Here is a 25,919-nt window from a genome sequence, read left to right as displayed (position 1 = left end):
TATTATTTGCGCCTGTGTTATACTAGCCACGATAGTTCAATCTGGGGGCCGACACACATTAACATCAATGATGTTGACACCAAGGAACTTGGTAGTTGTTGACCCTCTCTACTGCAGCCCCGTCGACGTGGATGGGGGCCTTCTGCCGCTCTTTTCCTGGACTCCACGATCAGCTCCTTGGTCTTGCTGACGTTGAGGGAGAGGTTGTTGTCCTGACACCACACTGCCAGGTCTCTGACCTCCTTGTAGGCTGTCTCATCGTCGTTGGTGATCAGTCCTACCACTCTCCTATCGCCAGCAAACTTGATGATGGATTTGGAGTCGTGTGTGGCCTCACAGGGGTGGGTAAACAGGTTAAAACTGATCTAAAATATACAAATATTGGAATAATGCCATATTTGGACTACATAAAGTTAAACAATGTTGGAATGATGTTACATAATTTATAAATACAATAATTGATTAATTTGACAATAAACAGTAAAATCCCAGGTCAGAGAGATAATATTCAGTGCTGTCTACTTTCAGTACAGCCTGTTTCTTTGTGATGTTTTCTGTCCTCATGGAAAGCTGTGAAAGTCTGTTTGCAGATGAAGATCGGCATCCCAATGAATGTCCCAAGAGACTAAGGGGCGGTTTCGTGGACACAGATTAAGCCGAATCCTAGACTAAATTGCACTTTTAAACTGGACTAATTGAAATTGCATTACTCAGACACGGTTTAAAATAGACTCTCAGATTTTCCCTAGTCTAGATTTAAAGTCAGATTTCAGGACGAGTTAATTTAGATTTAAGTGAAGGATTAAATTAAACCTGGCCTGAGTCAGGTTTAACTTCAGATTAACAGATATACAATGGGGGAAAAAAGTATTTGATCCCCTGCTGATTTTGTACGTTTGCCCACTGATAAAGAAAGGATCAGTCTATAATTTTAATAGTAGGTTTATTTGAACAGTGAGAGACAGAATAACAACAAAAATATTCTGAAAAACGCATGTCAAAAATGTTATAAATTGATTTACATTTTAATGAGGGAAATAAGTATTTGACCCCCTCTCAATCAGAAAGATTTCTGGCTCCCAGGTGTCTTTTATACAGGTAACGAGCTGAGATTAGGAGCACACTCTTAAAGGGAGTGCTCCTAATCTGCGCTTGTTACCTGTATAAAAGACACCTGTCCACAGAAGCAATCAATCAATCAGATTCCAAACTCTCCACCATGGCCAAGACCAAAGAGCTCTCCAAGGATGTCAGGGACAAGATTGTAGACTTACATAAGGCTGGAATGGGCTACAAGACCATCGCCAAGCAGCTTGGTGAGAAGGTGACAACATTTGGTGCGATTATTCGCAAATGGAAGAAACACAAAAGAACTGTCAATCTCCCTCGGCCTGGGGCTCCATGCAAGATCTCACCTCGTGGAGTTGCAATGATCATGAGAACGGTGAGGAATCAGCCCAGAACTACACGGGAGGATCTTGTCAATGATCTCAAGGCAGCTGGGACCATAGTCACCAAGAAATCAATTGGAAACACACTATGCCGTGAAGGACTGAAATCCTGCAGCGCCTGCAAGGTCCCCCTGCTCAATAATAAATATACAGGCCTGTCTGAAGTCTGCCAATGAACATCTGAATGACTCAGAGGACAACTGGGTGAAAGTGTTGTGGTCAGATGTGACCAAAATGGAGCTCTTTGACATCAACTCAACTCGCCGTGTTTGGAGGAGGAGGAATGCTGCCTATGACCCCAAGAACACCACCTCCACCGTCAAACATGGAGGTGGAAACATTATGCTTTGGGGGTGTTTTTCTGCTAAGGGGACAGGACAACTTCACCGCATCAAAGCGACGATGGACAGGGCCATGTACTGTCAAATCTTGGGTGAGAACCTCCTTCCCTCAGCCAGGGCATTGAAAATGGGTCATGGATGGGTATTCCAGCATGACAATGACCCAAAACACACGGCCAAGGCAACAAAGGAGTGGCTCAAGAAGAAGCACATTAAGGTCCTGGAGTGGCCTAGCCAGTCTCCAGACCTTAATCCCATAGAAAATCTGTGGAGGGAGCTGAAGGTTCGAGTTGCCAAATGTCAGCCTCGAAACCTTAATGACTTGGAGAAGAACTGCAAAGAGGAGTGGGACAAAATCCCTCCTGAGATGTGTGCAAACCTGGTGACCAACTACAAGAAACGTCTGACCTCTGTGATTGCCAACAACGGTTTTGCCACCAAGTACTAAGTCATGTTTTGCAGAGGGGTCAAATACTTATTTCCCTCATTAAAATGCTAATCATTTTATAACATTTTTGACATGCGTTTTTCTGGATTTTTTTTTTGTTCTTCTGTCTCTCACTGTTAAAATTGACCTTGACAATGGAGGAAAATGGATTACCTGAACTATTTCAATGACGATCAAAGACCACCAAGGCCAGGCAGAAGGGCGGTTATAGACAGGAGCAACCCGCTGAATGATTTTGCTTAAATCAATTTCTGTGACCATTTCCATATGTACAAAGAAAATGCAGCTGATATTTGTTTGCTTGAGCCAAGGCTTTCATCTGACTTCTTCGGGGAAGGCCCATCCCTCCTTCCCTACTGATCACCTTGAGGTTTTTGGCATCTGGAACTTTCCATCGTGAAACAGGAGATTTGTGTGGTGTAAGTGAACTGACTGTATGCAGAATAGTCCACAAGGTCTGCAATGCTATATATACATACACACACACAGTACCAGTCAACATTTTGGACATCCCTACTCATTCCAGGGTTTTTCTTTATTTTAACTGGAATGATAGATGAGCAGATGGTGATGTGCAAGTAGAAATACTGGTGTGCAAAAGAGCGGAAAAGTAAATAAAAATAATATGGGGATGAGGTAGGTAGATTGGGTGGGCTATTTACAGATGGGCTATGAAAATAAGGCGATGACAATTAGGCTACAGGAGATGATCATTACAGGTAACATTTGAGGTTCATTTAATTTAATTCATTTTAGCAATGTTGCTTGCAAAATTATTGCAGTTTTTCCCATAGATTGACAGTACATGGTTGCTCTATGTACAGTATCACTGACCCTGGAAAAGTTAGCGACTGAGCTAACCTTTTTAGGTCAATAATATTCCCTTTTTAATAAAAAAAAAAATGGTTGGCTTTAAAATTGTGAGAGAAAGTGAACTAGTTAGTAACTAGTTAGTAACTAGCTAATTAGTTATACCTTAGGCCTTCCCTGTAGCTCAGTTGGTAGAGCATGGTGTTTGCAACGCCAGGGTTGTGGGTTCAATTCCCACGGGGGGCCAGTACGAAAAAATAAAAATGTATGAAATGTATGCATTCACTACTGTAAGTCGCTCTGGATAAGAGCGTCTGCTAAATGACTAAAATGTAAAAAAAAAAAAAAAATGTAAATGTAGGTAGCTTACAACGTTAGCTGACTTTTCTCAAAACAAACCTCATTGTGGCTAGCTACTTCTTGTCCCTTATGTTAGCCTTTACAGCCAAATATCACTTCAGAAACATCAACATTTAAAATATTGGTATAGTCAGCATTGTAGACCATTTTTCCCCTCTTGCTGCAGCTTTAGCTCATTTAGAAACAACAAAGAAATGTGAACATTCTAAAATGGTTTGAAAACCAGTGGTAGTTTTGTTTAGTCCTCTGTTGCTCCTATGGTACAAATCTGCTGAGCAAATTTGGAGCTCCGCCGAAGCGTCACTGACTTACACCAGGTTCCGACCTTCTATGATATGCCGCAACCTACTGTGCTGGAGTGTGCAATCAATCATGGCCTGCCTAATTCTGTACTACTGACAGTTAACCCAGTGTTCCCCGGTAGGCTGGCAGTTAACCCACTGTTCCCTGGTAGGCCGTCATAGTAAATAAGAATGTTTTCTTAACTGACTTGCCGAGTTAAATAAAGGTTAAATACATAAAATGAGTACAGGAGTAGCCATGGAAGCTCCATCAGTCTGCAAAGTAGTTTCCCAATCAGTCTTCCAGCCTCTACATATGATACATCATGACTGATCCTATATCTCTGAGCCTCTCTAGCCTCTCTGTACCAGGCATCTACCTAAATGCTGCACTACCCACAACTACAAAACCTAACCTTCACAATGCACCAACATTCACCATAATGTTCCCCTTCACACTTGGCACATCTTTTCTTTCATTTACATTGAACAGCTACATGTCCTATTCTTTGGAATTTAAAACACCACAATGGGGATGGGACAAATTCTCTGACATAGAAACTAAGGAATCCTATCTGTACTTTTCCAGACAAAACCTTCTCAAACTTCAGCAGCACTGATATGGCATTATTCCACTATTTGGATCCGCTTGGATCCGTTTCAATGGGGGGACTTTTATTTTGAAGGTGAACCGCAAATTCCACTGTTGTGGCTAATCCTTATTGTGGCTAACTTCACACAAGTATTCTTTAAAATGAGTACTCAAAACAAAAAGTGACTGGCAGTGGTTAGCAAGTGCACCATCGTGTAGGAAGAAGATTCCTAGATGTGAGAAGTGTGCAGGATGGCATGAGACAAAGGAATGTGTAGAATCGGTGGGAAAAGTTGTGTTGAAGGCAGTGCAGAGAGTAGTAGAGAAAGAAGCGTCCAGGGTGAAGCATCCTAAGAGGCTCCCTGTAACTAGGCTGAGGCCAATAGAGAGTGATAATGTGCTTCAGTAAGGTTAGTTTCTCAGCGTTCATAGCCATGGTTATCAATTGTACCGCAGAAATGGAATGTAAATCACAGAAAATAAATGTTGTGGTGGCAGCTGCAGAGAAGTACTTGGGTGTACAAGATTTTATTGCAGAAGAGTCACAAGGTGTGTGTTGAACAATAGTGTCCCAGGATCAGATAGGGCCAAGTAGTGGAGTAGTGGTGGGGTTTTAATGGGTCTAGGGTTAGTTGGTATAGTGCTGAGGTTTTAATGGGTCTAGGGTTAGTTGGTATAGTGCTGAGGTTTTAATGGGTCTAGGGTTAGTTGGTATAGTGCTGAGGTTTTAATGGGTGTAGGGTTAGTTGATATAGTGGTGATGTTTTAATGGGTGTAGGGTTAGTTAGTTGGTATAGTGGTGAAGTTTTAATGGGTGTAGGGTTAGTTGGTATAGTGCTGAGGTTTTAATGGGTCTAGGGTTAGTTGGTATAGTGCTGAGGTTTTAATGGGTGTAGGGTTAGTTGGTATAGTGCTGAGGTTTTAATGGGTGTAGGGTTAGTTGATATAGTGGTGATGTTTTAATGGGTGTAGGGTTAGTTAGTTGGTATAGTGGTGAGGTTTTAATGGGTGTAGGGTTAGTTGGTATAGTGCTGAGGTTTTAATGGGTCTAGGGTTAGTTGGTATAGTGCTGAGGTTTTAATGGGTGTAGGGTTAGTTGGTATAGTGCTGAGGTTTTAATGGGTGTAGGGTTAGTTGGTATAGTGGAGGGGTTTTAATGGGTGTAGGGTTAGTTGGTATAGTGGTGGGGTTTTAATGGGTGTAGGGTTAGTTGGTATAGTGGTGAGGTTTTAATGGGTGTAGGGTTAGTTAGTTGGTATAGTGCTGAGGTTTTAATGGGTGTAGGGTTAGTTGGTATAGTGGTGAGGTTTTAATGGGTGTAGGGTTAGTTGGTATAGCGGTGATGTTTTAATGGGTGCAGGGTTAGTTGGTATAGTGGTGGGGTTTTAATGGGTGTAGGGTTAGTTGGTATAGTGCTGAGGTTTTAATGGGTGTAGGGTTAGTTAGTTGGTATAGTGCTGAGGTTTTAATGGGTGCAGGGTTAGTTGGTATAGTGGTGAGGTTTTAATGGGTGTAGGGTTAGTTGGTATAGTGCTGAGGTTTTAATGGGTGTAGGGTTAGTTGGTATAGTGGTGGGGTTTTAATGGGTGTAGGGTTAGTTGGTATAGTGCTGAGGTTTTAATGGGTGTAGGATTAGTTGGTATAGTGCTGAGGTTTTAATGGGTGTAGGGTTAGTTGGTATAGTGGTGGGGTTTTAATGGGTGTAGGGTTAGTTGGTATAGTGGTGAGTTTTAATGGGTGTAGGATTAGTTGCTATAGTGCTGAGGTTTTAATGGGTGTAGGGTTAGTATCTATAGTGGTGAGTTTTAATGGGTGTAGAGTTAGTATCTATAGTGGTGAGTTTTAATGGGTGTAGGGTTAGTATCTATAGTGGTGAGTTTTAATGGGTGTAGGGTTAGTATCTATAGTGGTGAGTTTTAATGGGTGTAGAGTTAGTATCTATAGTGGTGAGTTTTAATGGGTGTAGGGTTAGTTGGTATAGTGCTGAGGTTTTAATGGGTGTAGAGTTAGTATCTATAGTGGTGAGTTTTAATGGGTGTAGGGTTAGTATCTATAGTGGTGAGTTTTAATGGGTGTAGAGTTAGTATCTATAGTGGTGAATTTTAATGGGTGTAGGGTTAGTATCTATAGTGGTGAGTTTTAATGGGTGTAGGGTTAGTATCTATAGTGGTGAGTTTTAATGGGTGTAGGGTTAGTATCTATAGTGGTGAGTTTTAATGGGTGTAGGGTTAGTATCTATAGTGGTGAGTTTTAATGGGTGTAGAGTTAGTATCTATAGTGGTGAGTTTTAATGGGTGTAGGGTTAGTTGGTAGAGAAATGATTCTTCCCTTTTCCCCGTCCTCTGTCCCTTTCCTTTTTGTGTCAGTGTAATTTAGATTTTTAGATTTATTAGGATCCCCATGGCGACAGCTAGTCTTTCCTGGGGTTCGACACATAAGAAAAAAGACAATAGAGACAAAAGAAAATGTGGCAAAGAATTTACATATATTTAAAAACAATGTGTGTGTGTGTGTGTGTGTGTGTGTGTGTGTGTGTGTGTGTGTGTGTGTGTGTGTGTGTGTGTGTGTGTGTGTGTGTGTGTGTGTGTGTGTGTGTGTGTGTGTGTGTGTGTGTGTGTGTGTGTGCATATATCAGTTACACATAAATATCAGTACATACACACAACAAGTAGGTCACATGGGGGAGAGGCGTTGTGCCGTGAGCTGTTCTTTATTTGTTTTTTGATAGCAGGTTTGCTGTTCACTTGCGCAATATAAGATGGAAGGGAGTTCCATGCACTCATGACTCTGTGTAATACTGTACATTTCCTGAATTTGTTCTTGACCTGGGGACTGTGAAAAGAGTTGACTATGCAAAAAATGTGGAATTTCCAACACATTAATGTTTAAAAAAATAAATAACAAGAAGTGACACAATCGGTCTTTCCTCAACTCTTAGCCAATAGAGACTGGCACGAGTAGTATTAATGTTAGCCCTCTGATTACAATGAAGAGCAAGATGTGTCACTCTCTTCTGGGCCAGCTGCAGCTTAACTAATGCTTTCTTTGCAGCACTTCACCACATGACTGGACAATAATCAAGATAAGATAAAACTAGAGCCTGCAGGACTTGCTTTGTGGAGTGTGGTGTCAAAAAAGCAGAACATCTCTTTATTACAGACAGACCTCTCCCCATCTTTACAACCACTCAATCTACAGTATACAGCAACACCTCCCCATAAACATTCCTGTCTCTTCTATAGATGTTATATCCTTGTATTGCTACTGCTTTAGCAAAGTAATTATTTAGGTGAGACTCAGAAATGGCTAGTATATGAATGTTATCTGATGTTAGCAAGTTATTGATTTCATGAACCTTATTTCCAAGGCTAAATATATTAATATGGGCTATTTTCAGCCCTTTCCTGGGGAGATTATTAGAGATAGACATAATATGGAAAAGAGCAAACAAAGCAAGAGAAAAATAAAAAAATGCGTTCAGCAGTCCATTAATCAGTTGGTGTGTGTGTGTGTGTGTGTGTGTGTGTGTGTGTGTGTGAGTGATGCGGGGGTTAAAGCTATGAACCCATAGGCAGTGGTTCCAAACCTTTTTCAGTTACTGTACCACTAACTGAAGTTTTCTCTGCCTGGAGTACATGTGCATTTTACCAGTAGGCTTATGGATTAATGTCTTCTCAAGTACCCCTGTTGATATGCCCGGCACCCCCCAGTGGTCTGTGTACCCCTGGTTGGGAACTACTGGTGGAATGAATTCACACTCCAGAACGGTAGGTGGTGGTGTCTCCACCTTTCAGTTGGTTGCAATCCACCAATACACAGTTAAAGAAGAAGAAGTGGTTAGCAAGCGAAAGATATCTGGCTAGCGTTGGACATACATATCGTTACACTTGAAACTGATCAATCATGTCAGTGAAATCGTGTTGTATTTACAGTACGGGAGTGATTTCTATTCTAACTTTGATAGCAGGCATAGTTCTGGTGCTTTCGCAGGTGTTTCAAAATATCCTCAACGCGAAGATAAAAAAGGTAACGTTAATGCTAGCCAGCGGCTAGCTAGTTAGCAGGCCAACTTGATTGTCCAACCAACTAGCCAAATAGAGGCTAATTGTATATTATATTTTAACGTCCAGTAATCTAATCTAACTAGAGATCGCGTTAGAGTTCAGCTAACAGTAAGGTAGTTTGGCAGTTTAAACTTGCTTGCTAGCTAACTCGTTGTAGCCTACTAACGTTAAAATACTTTGTGTACAGTAAGCTTAGCCCGATTTATTTTTTATTTTTTTTAATCACTGTGAACTTGACAAGCTATTTTTGTCTGAATTGAATGCATTGACATACATAGCCAATCAAAATATCAATGTTGTTTCACTATACAGTACCAGTCAAAAGTTTGGACACACCTACTCATTCCAGGGTTTTTCCGTAATTAAAAAAAAAACTATTTTCTACATTGTAGAATAATAGTGAAGACATCAAAACTATGAAATAACACATATGGAATCATGTAGTAACCAACAAAGTGTTAAACAAATCACAATATATTTTATATCTGAGATTCTTCACAGCAGCCACCCTTTGTCTTGATGACAGCTTTGCACACCCATGGCATTCTCTCAACCAGCTTCATGAGGTAGTCACCTGGAATACATTTCAATTAACAGGTGTGCCATGTTAATTTGTGTAATTTCTTTACTCCTTAATGCGTTTGAGCCAATCAGTTGTGTTGTGACAAGGTAGGGGTGGTATACAGAAGAAAGCTCTATTTAGTAAAATACCATATTATGTCAAGAACAGCTCAAATAAGCAAAGAGAAACGACAGTCCATCATAACTTTTAAGACATGAAGGTCAGGCAATCCGGAAAATTTCAAGAACTTTGAAAGTTTCTTCAAGTGCAGTCGCAAAAACCATCAAGCACTATGATGAAACTGTCTCATGAGGATTGCTACAGAAATGGAAGACCCAGAGTTACCTCTGCTGCAGAGGATAAGTTCATTAAAGTTACCAGCCTCAGAAATTGCAGCCCAAATAAATGCTTTAGAGTTCAAGTAACAGACACATCTCAACATTAACTGTTCAGAGGAGACTGTGTGAATCAGGCCTGCATGGTTGAATTGCTGCAAAGAAACCACTACTAAAAGGACACCAATAAGAAGAGACTTGCTTGGGACAAGAAACACAAGCAACGGACATTAGACTGGTGGAAATTTGTCCTTTGCTCTGGAGTCCAAATTGAAGATTTTTGGTTCCAACTGTCGTGTCTTTGTGAGACGCAGAGTAGGTGACTGGATGATGTGGTTCCTGCCGTGAAGCATGGAGGAGGAGGTGTGATGGTGACACTGTCTGATTTGCTTAGAATTCAATTCACACAGCATTCTGCAGTGAAACGCCATCCTATCTGATTTGCAGTTAGTGGGACTATCATTTGATTTTCAACAGGACAATGACCCAACACACCTTCAGGCTGTGTAAGGGCTATTTGACCAAGAAGGAGAGTGATGGAGTGCTGCATCAGATGACCTGGCCTCCACAATCCCCCGACCTCAACCCGAATTGAGATGGTTTGTGATGAATTGGACCACAGAGTGAAGGAAAAGCAGCCAACAAGTGCTCAGCATATGTGGCAACTCCTTTAAGACTGTTGTCAAAGTGTTTCAGGTGATGCTGGTTGAGAAAATACCAAAGAATGTGCAAAGCTGTCATCAAGGCAAAGGGTGGCAAAAAAAAAAAAATGTTTTGGTTACTACATGATTCCATATGTGTTATTTCATAATCTTCACTATTATTCTGCAATGTAGAAAATAGTAAAAATAAAGAAAAACCCTTGAATGAGTAGGTGTCCAAGCTTTTGACTGGTACTGTATGCTATGTTGTAGTTAGGCGGACAAACAAATGTTTTAACTTCGCTACTACTACTGTTCACGTCAGCTACCTGGTTCAGTCATCTGTCATGGGATTCAAGCTTTCATATTGGCTTTTGTGGTCACAAGTACTTGATCTAGCTATGTGTTTACTAACCCGTGCACGTTGAACCCTTAGGAGATTGTGCTCAGCAATGGCACACATGCATTTGATGTGTGGGAAAACCCACCTCCTCCAGTCTACATGCAGTTCTACTTCTTTAACGTGACCAACCCGGCAGAGGTACTGAAGGGAGAGCGGCCTGCCGTTCTAGAGGTCGGACCTTACACATACAGGTGAGATGTGGAGCAATTCATTGACAATGAGTAAAACTGTCACAGGCTATTAGATGAGATGCAGTCGGAGGAAAAGATGACCACATCCTAAGTCATAAAAAAAAAATATATATATATATCTGTTCTGACAGTTGTCATGTGATAGTTGTTGTCAATAAATAGGAAGGAACTCAGCTGATATTGCCGTAACTCGTGACATTATGTCATGTGCTAACTTAACAGGATCAGGGGGTTTTGTGCTAAATATGTTACTCTGTGAATGAACCCAGCTTAGGATAGGAGGCTTGTTGACCTCTCTCTTGGCAGCATGAACCCTAGCCCCGATAAGACGGTTGTCACTGAGGCCATTAAGTCAGCACTGGGCCTTGGTCTCTATGGCTGCGTTTACACAGGCAGCCCAATTCTGATCTATTACCCTGTTATTTGTCTTTTTGACCAGTCAGATTAGATCTTTTGCCAACAACTGACATGATAACACAAACAGATCTAGGACCAGGCTAATGTTTCCTTACACTTTTATCATAACATCTTATCTGGCTTGCCCTCAACAGACATATCTTTGTCTTCAGCACATTCTTCATTGCTCTTGCCATCACTCACTGTGTTTTTGTAATGTTTCCTTGCTCAGGGAGTTTCGTCCAATGGAGCGAGTGACTTTCCTGGAGAATGGAACCAAAGTGTCAGCTGTCAACACTAAGACCTATGTGTTTCAGTCTGACATGTCCAAAGGTCCAGAGAGTGACCTGATCAGAACAGTCAACGTCCCAGCTATGGTAGGGTACAACACAAACACACTCCCCTAATCAGAAAAGTCAAGGCCCTAGCTGTGGTAAGCTTAGCTACAATAAATCAAACTGCCTCTTTTGTGTATGAAACTTAGAGTGTTCTGATTGAAGAGAGTTGTAGCAGAGGCACCACTACAAGATTTACATAGTACAGTATATACATCGACGTTTCAATTTACATTAGCAACGGAATGTCATGCGCTGAGAGAGGGTTCGTGGACTTAGCTCAAATTTACCGTAAAGATTCCAGTGTGGCCAGTAAAGTGCTCTGCAACGTCGACGCAAACGGATCCGCAACAGATCGGACGGCGCTTCGTTTGCGTAGCTCTCTACGTAGTTCTACATACTTTTGTGCGTCTTAATTTGTTTGGAACATGATACAAAGGGAGCTCCATTTGCGTAGACTGTGAAATCACTATGGAGAGCCCTTAAACATGCTTTTAACCTCTCTTGGGTATGTGGGACGTGACCGTCCCACCTGCGGGACACACTATTCAACAGCCAGTGAAATAGCAGGGCGCCAAATTCAAAACATAAAAAATCTCATAATTCAAATTCCTCAAACATACAACTATTATATGCCATTTAAAAGATAAGATTCTCATTAATCCAACCACCTTGTCCGATTTCAAAAAGGCTTTAGGGCGAAAGCATAGCATTAGATTATGTTAGCACATCACCTTGACAAGAAAAACCACACAGCCATTTTCCAAGCAAGGAGAGGCGTCACAAAAAACAGAAATACAGCTACAATGAATCACTAACCTTTGATCTTCATCAGATGGCACTCATAGGACTTCATGTTACATAATACATGTATGTTTTGCTCGATAAAGTTCATTTTTATATCCAAAAACATTTTACATTGCCGTGTAATGTTCAGAAATGTTTTGCCTCCCAAAACTTCCGGTGAATGAGCAGATCAATTTACAGAAATACTCATCATAAACGTTGATAAAATATTAAACTGTTATTCAAAGAATTCTAGATACACCTCTCCTGAATGCAACCGCTGTATCAGATTTCAAAAAAACTTTACAGCGAAAGCACACTTTGCAATAATCTTGAGTACAGCGTTCAGACACGAAACCAAACCCGCCATTTTGTGGAATCACTAAAACTCAGAAATAATATTATAAATATTCACTTACCTTTGATGATCTTCATCAGAATGCACTACCAGGAATCCCAGGTCCACAATAAATGTTTGTTTTGTTCGATAAAGTCCATCATTTATGTCCAAATACCTCCTTTTTGTTCGCGCGTTTAGTCCACTACTCCAAATGCAGGAAGCGCGCAAAAATGTCACGACGAAAAGTCAAAAAAAGTTATATTTACGTTCGTAGAAATATGTCAAACGATGTATAGCATCAATCTTTAGGATGTTTTTAACATAAATCTTAACCTGTTAGGGCTAGGGGGCAGCATTGACACGGCTGGATAAAAAACATACCCGATTTAATCTGGTTACCACTCCTACTCAGTAACTAGAATATGCATATACTTATTACATATGGATAGAAAACACCCTAAATTTTCTAAAACTGTTTGAATGGTGTCTGTGAGTATAACAGAACTCAAATGGCAGGTCAAAACCTGAGAGATTCCTTTACAGGAAGTGGCCTGTCTGACCATTTCTGGAACTTCTTTGCCATCTCTATCATTTACTAAGGATCTCTGCTCTAACGTGACACTTCCCACGTCGTCCATAGGCTCTCATAGCCCGGGAAAAAAGAGAATGTCGTCATTCCAGCCCCAGGCTGAAACACATTATCGCCTTTCTCAAGTGGCCCATCAAGAGACACTAGCTTATGCGCGTGACCCCGACCGCCCCCGCCTTTGGGATTTTTTCCTCTGTTTGCCGAAAAGGAGATTCCCTGTCGGAATTTTATCGCTTTTCTACGAGAAAAATGACGTAAAAATTGATTTTAAACAGCGGTTGACATGCTTCGACGTACGGCAATGGAATACTTTGAATTTTATTGTCAGGAATTGCGCCAAGCGCGACACTTCTTTACTATTTCGGATAGTGTCTGGAACGCATACGAACAAAACGCCGCTATTCGGATATAACGATGGATTATTTTGGACCAAACCAGCATTTGTTATTGAAGTAGACGTCCTGGGTGTGCATTCTGACGAAGACAACAAAAGGTAATGACATTTTTATAATAGTAAATATGATTATGGTGAGTGCTAAACTTGCCGGGTGTCTAAATAGCGAGCCCGTGATGCCTGGGCTATGTACTTAGAATATTGCAAAATGTGCTTTCACCAAAAAGCTATTTTAAAATCGGACATATCGAGGGCATAGAGGAGGTCTGTATCTATAATTCTTAAAATAATTGTTATGCTTTTTGTGAACGTTTATCGTGAGTAATTTAGTAAAATGTTAGCGAATTCCCCGTAAGTTTGCGGGGGGTATGCTAGTTCTGAACGTCACATGCTAATGTAAAAAGCTGGTTTTTGATATAAATATGAACTTGATTGAACAAAACATGCATGTATTGTATAACATAATGTCCTAGGGTTGTCATCTGATGAAGATCATCAAAGGTGAGTGCTGCATTTAGCTGTCTTCTGGGTTTTGGTGACATTATATGCTGGCTTGAAAAATGGGTGTCTGATTATTTCTGGCTTGGTACTCTGCTGACATAATCTAATGTTTTGCTTTCGTTGTAAAGCCTTTTTGAAATCGGACAGTGTGGTTAGATTAACGAGAGTCTTATCTTTAAATGGCTGTAAAATAGTCATATGTTTGAGAAATTGAAGTAATAGGATTTTGAAGATTTTGAAAATCGCGCCACAGGCTGGCAGTGGATGTTACGTAGGTGGGACGAATTCGTCCCGCCGGTCCCATAGAGGTTAAGTAATATTCCAACCGGACAATTCCAATGTCTTCAGAAAAGAAAAGGAACACAGCTCACTCTCACATGAGTGCGCACCTCCTGAGCTCATGTCATTTCCTCACTCATCTGACTCCAGGCCCTCTCGTTCGCTCAATGTTCACAGTAAAAGCCTGAAACAACGTTCTAAAGATTGTTGACATCTAGTGGAAGCCTTAGGAAGTGCAAAATGAACCCTAACTCACTGTGTAGGCAATCACTTGAAAAAACTACAACCCTCAGATTTCCCACTTCCTGGTTGGATTTTTCTCAGGTTTTTGCCTGCCATATGAGTTCTGTTATATTCACAGACATCATTCAAACAGTTTTAGAAACTTCAGAGTGTTTTCTATCCAAATCTACTAATAATATGCATATCCTACCTTCTGAGCCTGAGTAGCAGGCAGTTTAATTCGGGCACGCCTTTCATCCGGACGTCGAAATACTGCCCCCTACCCTAGAGAAGTTAACCTGTTAGGGCTAGGGGGCAGTATTTACACGGCCGGATAAAAAAACGTACCCGATTTAAATCTGGTTATTACTACTGCCCAGAAACTAGAATATGCATATAATTATTGGCTTTGGATAGAAAAAACCCTGAAGTTTCTAAAACTGTTTGAATGGTGTCTGTGAGTATAACAGAACTCATATAGCAGGAATCTCAGACGATATGAGAGGTTGAACAGACTAGTAATATGGGTTGCGACAATGGCGGCGGATAATTTTAGGAAGAGAGGGTCCAGATTGTCTAGCCCAGCTGATTTGTAGGGATCCAGTTTTTGCAGCTCTATCAGAACATTAGCTGTCTGGAATTGGGTGAAGGAGAAGCTGGAGAGGCTTGAGCAAGTAGCTGCAGGGGGGTGCGGAGCTGTTGGCCGGGGATGAGGTAGCCAGGTGGAAAGCATGGCCAGCCGTAGAGAAATGCTTATTGTAATTCTCGATTATCGTGGATTTATCGGTGGTGACAGTGTTTCCTAGCCTCAGTGCAGTGGGCAGCTGGGAGGAGGTGCTCTTATTCTCCATGGACTTTAGTGTCCCAAACCTTTTTTGGAATTAGTGCTACAGGAAGCAAATTTCTGTTTGAAAAAGCTAGCCTTTGCTTTCCTAACTGACTGTGTATATTGGTTCCTGACTTCCCTGAAGAGTTGCATATCGTGGGGGCTATTCGATGCTAATGCAGTACGCCGCAGGATGTTTTTGTGCTGGTCAAGGGCAGTCAAGTCTGGAGTGAACCTTGGGCTATATCTGTTCTTAGTTCAATTTTTTTTTTTTTAGAAGGGCTTATTTAAGATGGTGAGGAAAGCACTTTTAAAGAATAACCAGGCATCCTCTACTGACGGGATGAGGTCAATATCCTTCCAGGATACCTGGGCCAGGTCGATTAGAAAGGCCTGCTCGCTGAAGTGTTTTAGAGAGCGTTTGACAGTGATGAGGATTGGTCGTTTGACCGCTGACCCATTACGGACGCAGGCACTGAGGCAGTGATCGCTGAGATCCTGGTTGAAGACAGCAGGGGTGTTTTCTCTTGAGATTAGTCATTTCCTGTTTTACTGCAAGATATTAAATGTTTTCAAATTATGTATTTTATTGGCCCTGCTGCTGTGGACACTTAGGGTTAGGAAGCCAATGTGTCATTCATTTTTTTTTACTATCCCTTTAACAGTTTGGCCTGTCAATGAATCACTGTGGGTGGGATTGTCAGGGGAGGGGGCAGGATGTTTGAGTCATGGAGTTGGTAGGGTTTCGGACTTCAAGTTTAAGTTTTGTCACATGCAGAAGTACAGTGAAATGCTTAACATGCATGCGCTACCCAGTAATCAATATAAACATAGTATAACCAGGGCTCTAAAGAGCGACAAAATATTTCACTGTGTGACCTGGAGTTTTATTTTGGGAGCACTGGGCAATTATGAAAAAAAAATCTTCTAGATAATAATTGTTGTAATGATATGGCTTCGCTGTACCATTGTTTTAGAGTGCCCTCGAGAAACAAGTGAGTGCAGATTAGTTATCGTCATGGTTGCACCATTACTACAGCGAAAACATCTTCCTTCATTCATGCATTTATCTGCCGAAGAAGCTAATCGTTTTAAATTGGTAGCACATGAACATTTTTTAATTTAGAGCCCTGAGTATAATTAAATTGTAAAACATATATACATACAGGGCTCCCGTGTGGCACAGCGGTCTAAGGCACTGCATCTCAGTGCAAGAGGCATCACTACAGTCCCTGGTTCGATTCCAGGCTGTATCACATCCGGCCGTGATTGGGAGTCCCATAGGGCGGTGCACAATTGGCCCAGTGTCGTCAGGGTTAGCTTGTGAATGATGAATCCTTCGGTTCTGAGTATTCTCTCTCTCTCTCTGTTCCCAGACGGTGATGGGAAAATTCAAGGATACGTCATTTATTGCCAATATCATCTCATCTTACATGAAGTCGGTCAATGAAGACCTGTTCACTACACGCACTGTGGGAGAACTGCTTTGGGGCTATGAGGATGGCCTTCTCAAAGCTCTGAAAGTAGTGGACCCTACATTAGATGATGTGTTTGGACTCTTCTACAAGGTTTGATACTCACTACTCAATATGGACTGCATGGTTGGTTGTAATATGTTGATTTGGAATTAGATATTTGTATTTGTACGTTTTTTTAAGTGGTTGGTTATTTAAGTGCTGTGGTAATAATGTTTTGTAACCAGTCACTTCCATAAAGCAAGTATAGAATTAGATCTATGAAAGCCTTGTCATGTAAATGTCTATAGAGAACATCGTTTCAGATTCAACACACTGTTTTACAGGTCTGGATAACATTGTTTCAGATTCAACACACTGTTTTACAGGTCTAGAGGATAACATTGTTTCAGATTCAACACACTGTTTTACAGGTCTGGATAACATTGTTTCAGATTCAACACACTGTTTTACAGGTCTGGATAACATTGTTTCAGATTCAACACACTGTTTTACAGCTCTGGATAACATTGTTTCAGATTCAACACACTGTTTTACAGGTCTAGAGGATAACATTGTTTCAGATTCAACACACTGTTTTACAGGTCTAGAGGACAACATTGTTTCAGATTCAACACACTGTTTTACAGGTCTAGAGGATAACATTGTTTCAGATTCAACACACTGTTTTACAGGTCTAGAGGACAACATTGTTTCAGATTCAACACACTGTTTTACAGCTCTGGATAACATTGTTTCAGATTCAACACACTGTTTTACAGGTCTAGAGGATAACATTGTTTCAGATTCAACACACTGTTTTACAGGTCTAGAGGATAACATTGTTTCAGATTCAACACACTGTTTTACAGGTCTGGATAACATTGTTTCAGATTCAACACACTGTTTTACAGGTCTGGATAACATTGTTTCAGATTCAACACACTGTTTTACAGGTCTAGGACAACATTGTTTCAGATTCAACACACTGTTTTACAGGTCTAGAGGATAACATTGTTTCAGATTCAACACACTGTTTTACAGGTCTAGAGGACAACATTGTTTCAGATTCAACACACTGTTTTACAGGTCTAGAGGATAACATTGTTTCAGATTCAACACACTGTTTTACAGGTCTAGAGGACAACATTGTTTCAGATTCAACACACTGTTTTACAGGTCTAGAGGATAACATTGTTTCAGATTCAACACACTGTTTTACAGGTCTAGAGGACAACATTGTTTCAGATTCAACACACTGTTTTACAGGTCTAGAGGATAACATTGTTTCAGATTCAACACACTGTTTTACAGGTCTAGAGGATAACATTGTTTCAGATTCAACACACTGTTTTACAGGTCTAGAGGACAACATTGTTTCAGATTCAACACACTGTTTTACAGGTCTAGAGGATAACATTGTTTCAGATTCAACACACTGTTTTACAGGTCTAGAGGATAACATTGTTTCAGATTCAACACACTGTTTTACAGGTCTAGAGGATAACATTGTTTCAGATTCAACACACTGTTTTACAGGTCTAGAGGATAACATTGTTTCAGATTCAACACACTGTTTTACAGGTCTAGAGGACAACATTGTTTCAGATTCAACACACTGTTTTACAGGTCTAGAGGATAACATTGTTTCAGATTCAACACGCTGTTTTACAGGTCTAGAGGACAACATTGTTTCAGATTCAACACACTGTTTTACAGGTCTAGAGGATAACATTGTTTCAGATTCAACACACTGTTTTACAGCTCTAGAGGACAACATTGTTTCAGATTCAACACACTGTTTTACAGGTCTAGAGGATAACATTGTTTCAGATTCAACACGCTGTTTTACAGGTCTAGAGGACAACATTGTTTCAGATTCAACACACTGTTTTACAGGTCTAGAGGATAACATTGTTTCAGATTCAACACACTGTTTTACAGGTCTAGAGGACAACATTGTTTCAGATTCAACACACTGTTTTACAGGTCTAGAGGATAACATTGTTTCAGATTCAACACACTGTTTTACAGGTCTAGAGGATAACATTGTTTCAGATTCAACACACTGTTTTACAGGTCTAGAGGATAACATTGTTTCAGATTCAACACGCTGTTTTACAGGTCTAGAGGATAACATTGTTTCAGATTCAACACACTGTTTTACAGGTCTAGAGGATAACATTGTTTCAGATTCAACACGCTGTTTTACAGGTCTAGAGGATAACATTGTTTCAGATTCAACACACTGTTTTACAGGTCAATGATTTTTGTTTCTCTAGATCAGTGTTCTGTTTTGATGAACTCGTGAAGGAGCGATAGTTTCATGCTGGTTCTGTTTTTGTATTTCAGCAAAATGCTACAGATGATGGAGAGTATGTGTTTCTGACCGGTCAACAGAGTTATAAGGACTTTGCCGTTATAGATCAGTGGAAGGGCCAAAGGTAAGCCTTCTATAGAACATTCCACCACATAATATGTTATAAACATATAAATACGAAGGTATTATATTGTCAAGGATGACCATAAAAACACAAAACTAATTTAATCTGTAATCTAATTGTTCAGTTTGTGTAACTGCTATACGGTGCATTCGGAAAGTGTACAGACCCCTTGACTACTTCCACATTTGGTTACGTTACAGCCTTATTCTAAAATTGATTAAATATGTTTGTTTTTTTCCTCAACAATCTACACACAATAACCCATAATGACAGCACAAACAGGTTTTTGGATTTTTTAAAACAATTGATTAAAAAAAAAAAACGGATACCTTATTAAATAGCCAGCTGTTAAATTACATTTTTACATTTAAGTCATTTAGCAGACGCTCTTATCCAGAGCGACTTACAAAATGGTGCATTCACCTTATGATATCCAGTGGAACAACCACTTTACAATAGTGCATCTAAATCTTTTAAAGGGGGGGGTTAGAAGGATTACTTCATCCTATCCTAGGTATTCCTTAAAGAGGTGGGGTTTCAGGTGTCTCCGGAAGGTGGTGATTGACTCCGCTGTCCTGGCGTCGTGAGGGAGCTTGTTCCACCATTAAATAGCCATCACTAGCACAGAGAGGCTGCTGCCTAAATATACACTACTGGTCAATAGTTTTAGAACACCTACTCATTCAAGAGTTTTTCATTTTTACTATTTTCTACATTGTAGAATAATAGTGAAGACAAAAACTATGAAATAACACATATGGAATCATGTAGTAACCAAAAAAGTGGTAAACAAATCAAAATATATTTGAGATACTTCAAATAGCCACCCTTTGCCTTGATGACGCCTTTGCACACTCTTGGCAGTCTCTCAACCAGCTTGACCTGGAATGCTTTTTCAACAGTCTTGAAGAACTTCCCACATATGCTGTGCACTTGTTGGCTGCTTTTCCTTCACTCTGCGGTCCAACTCATCCCAAACCATCTCAGTTTGGTTGAGGTCGGGGGATTGTGGAGGCCAGGTCATCTGATGCAGCACTCCATCACTCTCCTTCTTGGTCAAATAGCCCTTACACAGCCTGGAGGTGTGTTGGGTCATTGTACTTTTGAAAAACAAATGATAGTCCCACTAAGCCCAAACCAGATGGGATGGTGTATCACTGCAGAATGCTGTGGTAGTCATGTTGGTTAAGTGTGCCATGAATTGTAAATAAATCACAGACAGCGTCACCAGCAAACCACCCACACACCATAACACCACCACTTCCATGCTTTACTGTGGGAAATACACATGCGGAGATCATCCGTTCACCCACACCATGTCTCATAAATCCATGGCGGTTGGGACCAAAAATCTCCCATTTGGACTCCAGAGCAAAGGACAGATTTCCACTGGTCTAATGTCCATTGCTCGTGTTTCTTGGCCCAAGCAAGTCTCTTCTTATTGGTGTCCTTTAGTAGTGGTTTCTTTGCAGCAATTCGACCATGAAGGCCTGATTCACACAGTCTCCTCTGAACAGTTGATGTTGAGATGTGTGTTACTTGAACCCTGAAGCATTTATTTGGGATGCAATTTCTGAGGCTGGTAACTCTAATGAACTTATCCTCTGCAGCAGCGGTAACTCTGGGTCTTCCATTCCTTTGGGGGTCCTCATGAAAGCCAGTTTCATCATAGCGCTTGGTGGGTTTTGCGACTACCATTGAAGAAACTTTCAAAGTTCTTTATTTTCCGGATTGCCTGACCTTCATGTCTTAAAGTAATGGTGGACTGTCGTTTCTCTTTGCTTATTTGAGCTGTTCTTGACATAATATGGACTTGGTCTTTTACCAGATAGGGCCATCTTCTGTATTACCCCCCCCACCCCCCACCTTGTCACAACACAACTGATTGGCTCAAACACATTAAGGAAAGAAATTCCGCAAATTAATTTTTAGAAGGTTCACCTGTTAATTGAAATGCATTCCAGGTGACTACCTCATGAAGCTGGTTGAGAGAATGCCAAGGGTGTGCAAAGCTGTCATCAAGACAAAGGGTGGCTATTTGAAGAATCTCAAATATAACATTTCGATTTAAAATGTATTTTGGTTACTACATGATTCCAGCAGGGTAGCCTAGTGGTTAGAGCGTTGGGCTAGTAACTGAAAGGTTGCAAGTTCAAATCCCCGAGCTGACAACGTACAAATCTGTCGTTCTGCCCCTGAACAAGGCAGTTAACCCACTGTTCCTAGGCCATCATTGAAAATACTTTTTTTTTTCTTAACTGACTTGCCTAGTAAAATAAAGATAAAATAAAAAAATTCCATATGTGTTATTTCATTGTTTTGATGTCTTCACTAGTATTCTACAATGTAGAAAATAGTAAAAATAAAGAAAAACCCTTGAATGAGTAGGTGTTCTAAAACTATTGTCCGGTAGTGTAGACTTGAACTCATTGGCCACTACCTAGGGCGGCAGGTAGCCTAGTGGTTAGAGGGTTGGGCCAGTAATCAGAAAGGTTGCTGGCTCGAATCCCCAAGCTGACAAGGTAAAAATCTGTTGTTCTACCCCTGAACAAGGCAGTTAACCCACTGTTCCCTGGTAGGCTGTCATTGTAAATAAGAATTTGTTCTTAACTGACTTGCCTAGTTAAGTATAAAAAATAACGTTTTTGAAAATGTCATAAATGGAACACTAATAATGTTTACATATCTTGCATTACTCATCTCATATGTATATACTGTATTCTATTCTAGCCTATGCCGCTCTGAAATTGCTCATCCGTATATTTTATATATTCTTATTCCTTTCTTTTACTTAGATTTGTGTGTATTAGGTATTTCTTGTGAGTTTGTTAGATATTTCTGCGCTGTCGGAACTGGAAGCACAAGCATTTCGCTACATCTGCTAAACACGTAAACACGTATGTAACCAATAAAATTTGATTTGGGTGGTCCAGACGGAAGCCACTCCTCAGTAAAAGGCACATGACAGCCCGCTTGGAGTTTGTCAGAAGGCATCTAAAGCACTCCCAGACCATGAAACCAAGATTGAAGCCTTTGGCCTGAATGCCAAGCGTCACGTCTGGAGGAAACCTGGCACCATCCCTACAGTGAAGCATGGTGGTGGCAGTGTCATGCTGTGGGGATGTTATTCAGCGGCAGGGACTGGGAGACTAGTCAGGATCGAGGGAAAGATGAATGGAGCAAAGCAGAGAGGGATCCTTGATGAAAACCTGCTCAGGACCTCAGACTGGGGGTAAGATTCACCTTCCAACAGGACAACGACCCTAAGCACACAGCCAAGACAACGCAGGAGTGGCTTCGGGATAAGTCTCTAAATGTCCTTGAGTTGCCCAGCCAGAGACCGGACTTGAACCCGATCGAACATCTCTGGAGAGACCTGAATATAGCTGTGCAGCAACACTCCCCATCCAACCTGACAGAGCTTGAGGATCTGTAGAGAAGAATCGGAGAAACTCCCCAAATACAGGTGTGCCAAGCTTGCAGTGTCATACCCCAGAATACTCAAGGCTGTAATCGCTGTCAAAGGCGCTTCAACAAAGTACTCAGTAAAGGGTCTTAATGGTTAAGTAAATGTGTTATAGTTTGTATTTTATTTTGCTTTGTCTTTGTGGGGTATTGTGTGTAGATTGAGTTATTTTTTTCCCATGTAATCCATTTTGTTACGTAACAACATGTGGAATAAGTCAAGGGGTCTGAATTATTTCTGAATACATTGAAGGCTGCTGTCTAGGTTAGTAATGTCTAGGTTAGTGATGTCTACACACAGGCTACTGTCTAGGTTAGTAATGTCTAGGTTAGTAATGTCTACATACAGGCTGCTGTCTAGGTTAGTAATGTCTAGGTTAGTGATGTCTACACACAGGCTACTGTCTAGGTTAGTGATGTCTAGGTTAGTGATGTCTAGGTTAGTGATGTCTAGGTTAGTAATGTCTAGGTTAGTGATGTCTACACACAGGCTACTGTCTAGGTTAGTAATGTCTAGGTTAGTGATGTCTAGGTTAGTAATGTCTAGGTTAGTGATGTCTACACACAGGCTACTGTCTAGGTTAGTAATGTCTAGGTTAGTAATGTCTAGGTTAGTGATGTCTAGGTTAGTAATGTCTAGGTTAGTGATGTCTAGGTTAGTAATGTCTAGGTTAGTAATGTCTAGGTTAGTAATGTCTAGGTTAGTAATGTCTAGGTTAGTAATGTCTAGGTTAGTAATGTCTAGGTTAGTAATGTCTAGGTTAGTAATGTCTAGGTTAGTAATGTCTAGGTTAGTGATGTCTACACACAGGCTACTGTCTAGGTTAGTAATGTCTAGGTTAGTGATGTCTAGGTTAGTGATGTCTAGGTTAGTGATGTCTAGGTTAGTGATGTCTAGGTTAGTGATGTCTAGGTTAGTGATGTCTAGGTTAGTGATGTCTAGGTTAGTAATGTCTACATACAGGCTACTGTCTAGGTTAGTAATGTCTACACACAGGCTACTGTCTAGGTTAGTCATGTCTACACAGGCTACTGTCTAGGTTAGTAATGTCTAGGTTAGTAATGTCTACACACAGGCTGCTATCTAGGTTAGTAATGTCTAGGTTAGTAATGTCTAGGTTAGTAATGTTTACATACAGGCTACTGTCTAGGTTAGTAATGTCTAGGTTAGTAATGTCTAGGTTAGTAATGTCTAGGTTAGTAATGTCTAGGTTAGTACTGTCTAGGTTAGTACTGTCTAGGTTAGTACTGTCTAGGTTAGTACTGTCTAGGTTAGTACTGTCTAGGTTAGTACTGTCTAGGTTAGTGATGTCCACACACAGGCTACTGTCTAGGTTAGTAATGTCTACACACAGGCTGCTGTCTAGGTTAGTAATGTCTAGGTTAGTGATGTCCACACACAGGCTACTGTCTAGGTTAGTAATGTCTACACACAGGCTGCTGTCTAGGTTAGTAATGTCTAGGTTAGTAATGTCTAGGTTAGTAATGTTTAGGTTAGTAATGTCTAGGTTAGTAATGTCTACACACAGGCTACTGTCTAGGTTAGTAATGTCTAGGTTAGTAATGTCTAGGTTAGTAATGTCCACACACAGGCTGCTGTCTAGGTTAGTAATGTCCACACACAGGCTACTGTCTAGGTTAGTAATGTCTAGGTTAGTAATGTCTACACACAGGCTACTGTCTAGGTTAGTAATGTCTACATACAGGCTACTGTCTATGTTAGTAATGTCTAGGTTAGTAATGTCTAGGTTAGTAATGTCTACATACAGGCTACTGTCTAGGTTAGTAATGTCTAGGTTAGTAATGTCTACATACAGGCTACTGTCTAGGTTAGTGATGTCTAGGTTAGTGATGTCTATTGTACTGCACCTGTTATCCACAGCTTCTGGGGTTGCAGTAGAGATTGGCTGAGTGCACTGTAATTAACTAATAACTAATTTAGATGGGTGTTTTTTTTTCTTAGCCTTGTTAAACCTAATCTCACAATCTCACGTTTTTGTTTTACTTCAGGTGAAACAAAATGTGAGTGTTCTGGTCAGTGTGGTTTTGCAAGGCTAAATATAATCTAGACTTCACAGAAGGCGAATACAGTCAGAACTCATTGTGAAATGTAATCCGTGATAACAATGTGTGTTCTCTGTGTGTGCAGCTCTCTGAATTGGTGGACCACAGATGAGTGTAACATGATCAATGGGACCAATGGGGCCTCCTTTCATCCAATCATCACCAAGAACGAGACCCTCTACATGTTTTCCTCTGATCTCTGCAGGTTGGTTTGGGTCTGATCTCTCATGTCTCTGTCATGGGTGTAGGCCTGTTACGGGGTTTGTATTACCGCCACACTGGCGGTCACGAGTCATGGCCGCAGTCAAATTCCACGTGACCGTTTAGTAACTAGGCTTCTCCAAGCTCTGATGCTGCTGATGGTCATTAGTATCTTACCAAACTAGCTAGCTGCCTGGTAGTCAACACTCTATTGTCCCTCTAATCACTCTGACATCAATGGAAATGTAATCGGAAATCTAATCGAAAACGTCATTAGCTCATGTTGCGCAACATTTCTATAGGCTATGCAATTGATTTGAGAATCCAGTTTTGATGGCCTCTATTAGAAAGAAGAGGCTCTTATCAGCTTTCTATAGGCTAGGCCTACTATTTTTATTTCTCTACTTTCCTAATATTTAGCACATTGCTTCTCTTTACAACAGGAGTATAGCCTACCTGGCTGGCATTACGGGCTATTTAAGTACATAGTTGACATGTATTTTTTTGCCCCTGTTTCGAGAAAGGTACATGATAATGGTCCATTCTAAATAAATACAAATGCACACATATATCATTTAGTACATGTAAAGACAAGATGAAATCAAGAATAGTATGGTGGGTGACAATATTAGCCTATCACTTGTGAATGATTATATTATCACTTTTGAACGATGCCCAGCTTGTGTGCAGTAAGGCAAGAAACAGCGCATGCCTGTTCCTCTAACATCTTCAATATGCGCCCCGGATTTCAATAGGGACACGCACAGTTGCATCTCCGACATGTCTGTCTTCACTTGTAGCCTGTGAGAAAGACCTGATCACGTGAAGGGTATTGGCTAATATGAATTTCTGAGAGAGCCATGTGAGGTGAGCGTTCCGCCGGAGCACGCAGTCCCGTGTGGCTCAGTTGGTAGAGCATGGCACTTGCAACGCCAGTGTTGTGGGTTCAATTCCCACGGGGGATCAGTACGAAAACATATATGAATATGTATGCACGAACTACTGTAAGTTGCTCTGGATAAGACCGTCTGCTAAATGACTAAAATGTACATGTAAGGGAATTATAATTATATTCAGCCTAAGGCCACAACGACCATTGGCCGCAAAAGGAATTAATTGTTTTAGGGGGCATTACAGCCCCACA

At 40.8% G+C, this 25,919-nt stretch overlaps 1 protein-coding gene across 1 annotated transcript in view; it reads left to right on the top strand.

The window, feature by feature from the left end:
* The first annotated feature begins 8,071 nt into the window (after window positions 1–8,071).
* The window catches only part of scarb2c (scavenger receptor class B, member 2c), a 42,051-nt gene continuing 24,203 nt past the window's right edge, over window positions 8,072–25,919 (top strand). The window contains exons 1-6 of the mRNA XM_045692629.1: window positions 8,072–8,309; window positions 10,322–10,479; window positions 11,108–11,252; window positions 16,524–16,715; window positions 18,954–19,045; window positions 24,660–24,779. Of these exons, the coding sequence (XP_045548585.1) occupies window positions 8,187–8,309; window positions 10,322–10,479; window positions 11,108–11,252; window positions 16,524–16,715; window positions 18,954–19,045; window positions 24,660–24,779 (830 nt within the window). The 5' untranslated portion in view covers window positions 8,072–8,186. The remainder of the gene's footprint in view (window positions 8,310–10,321; window positions 10,480–11,107; window positions 11,253–16,523; window positions 16,716–18,953; window positions 19,046–24,659; window positions 24,780–25,919) is intronic.

This window comes from Salmo salar, chromosome ssa13 (genome assembly GCF_905237065.1).
Source record: "Salmo salar chromosome ssa13, Ssal_v3.1, whole genome shotgun sequence".
NCBI classification, from domain to species: domain Eukaryota; kingdom Metazoa; phylum Chordata; class Actinopteri; order Salmoniformes; family Salmonidae; genus Salmo; species Salmo salar.
This window is presented reverse-complemented; position numbering and strand designations above follow the sequence as displayed.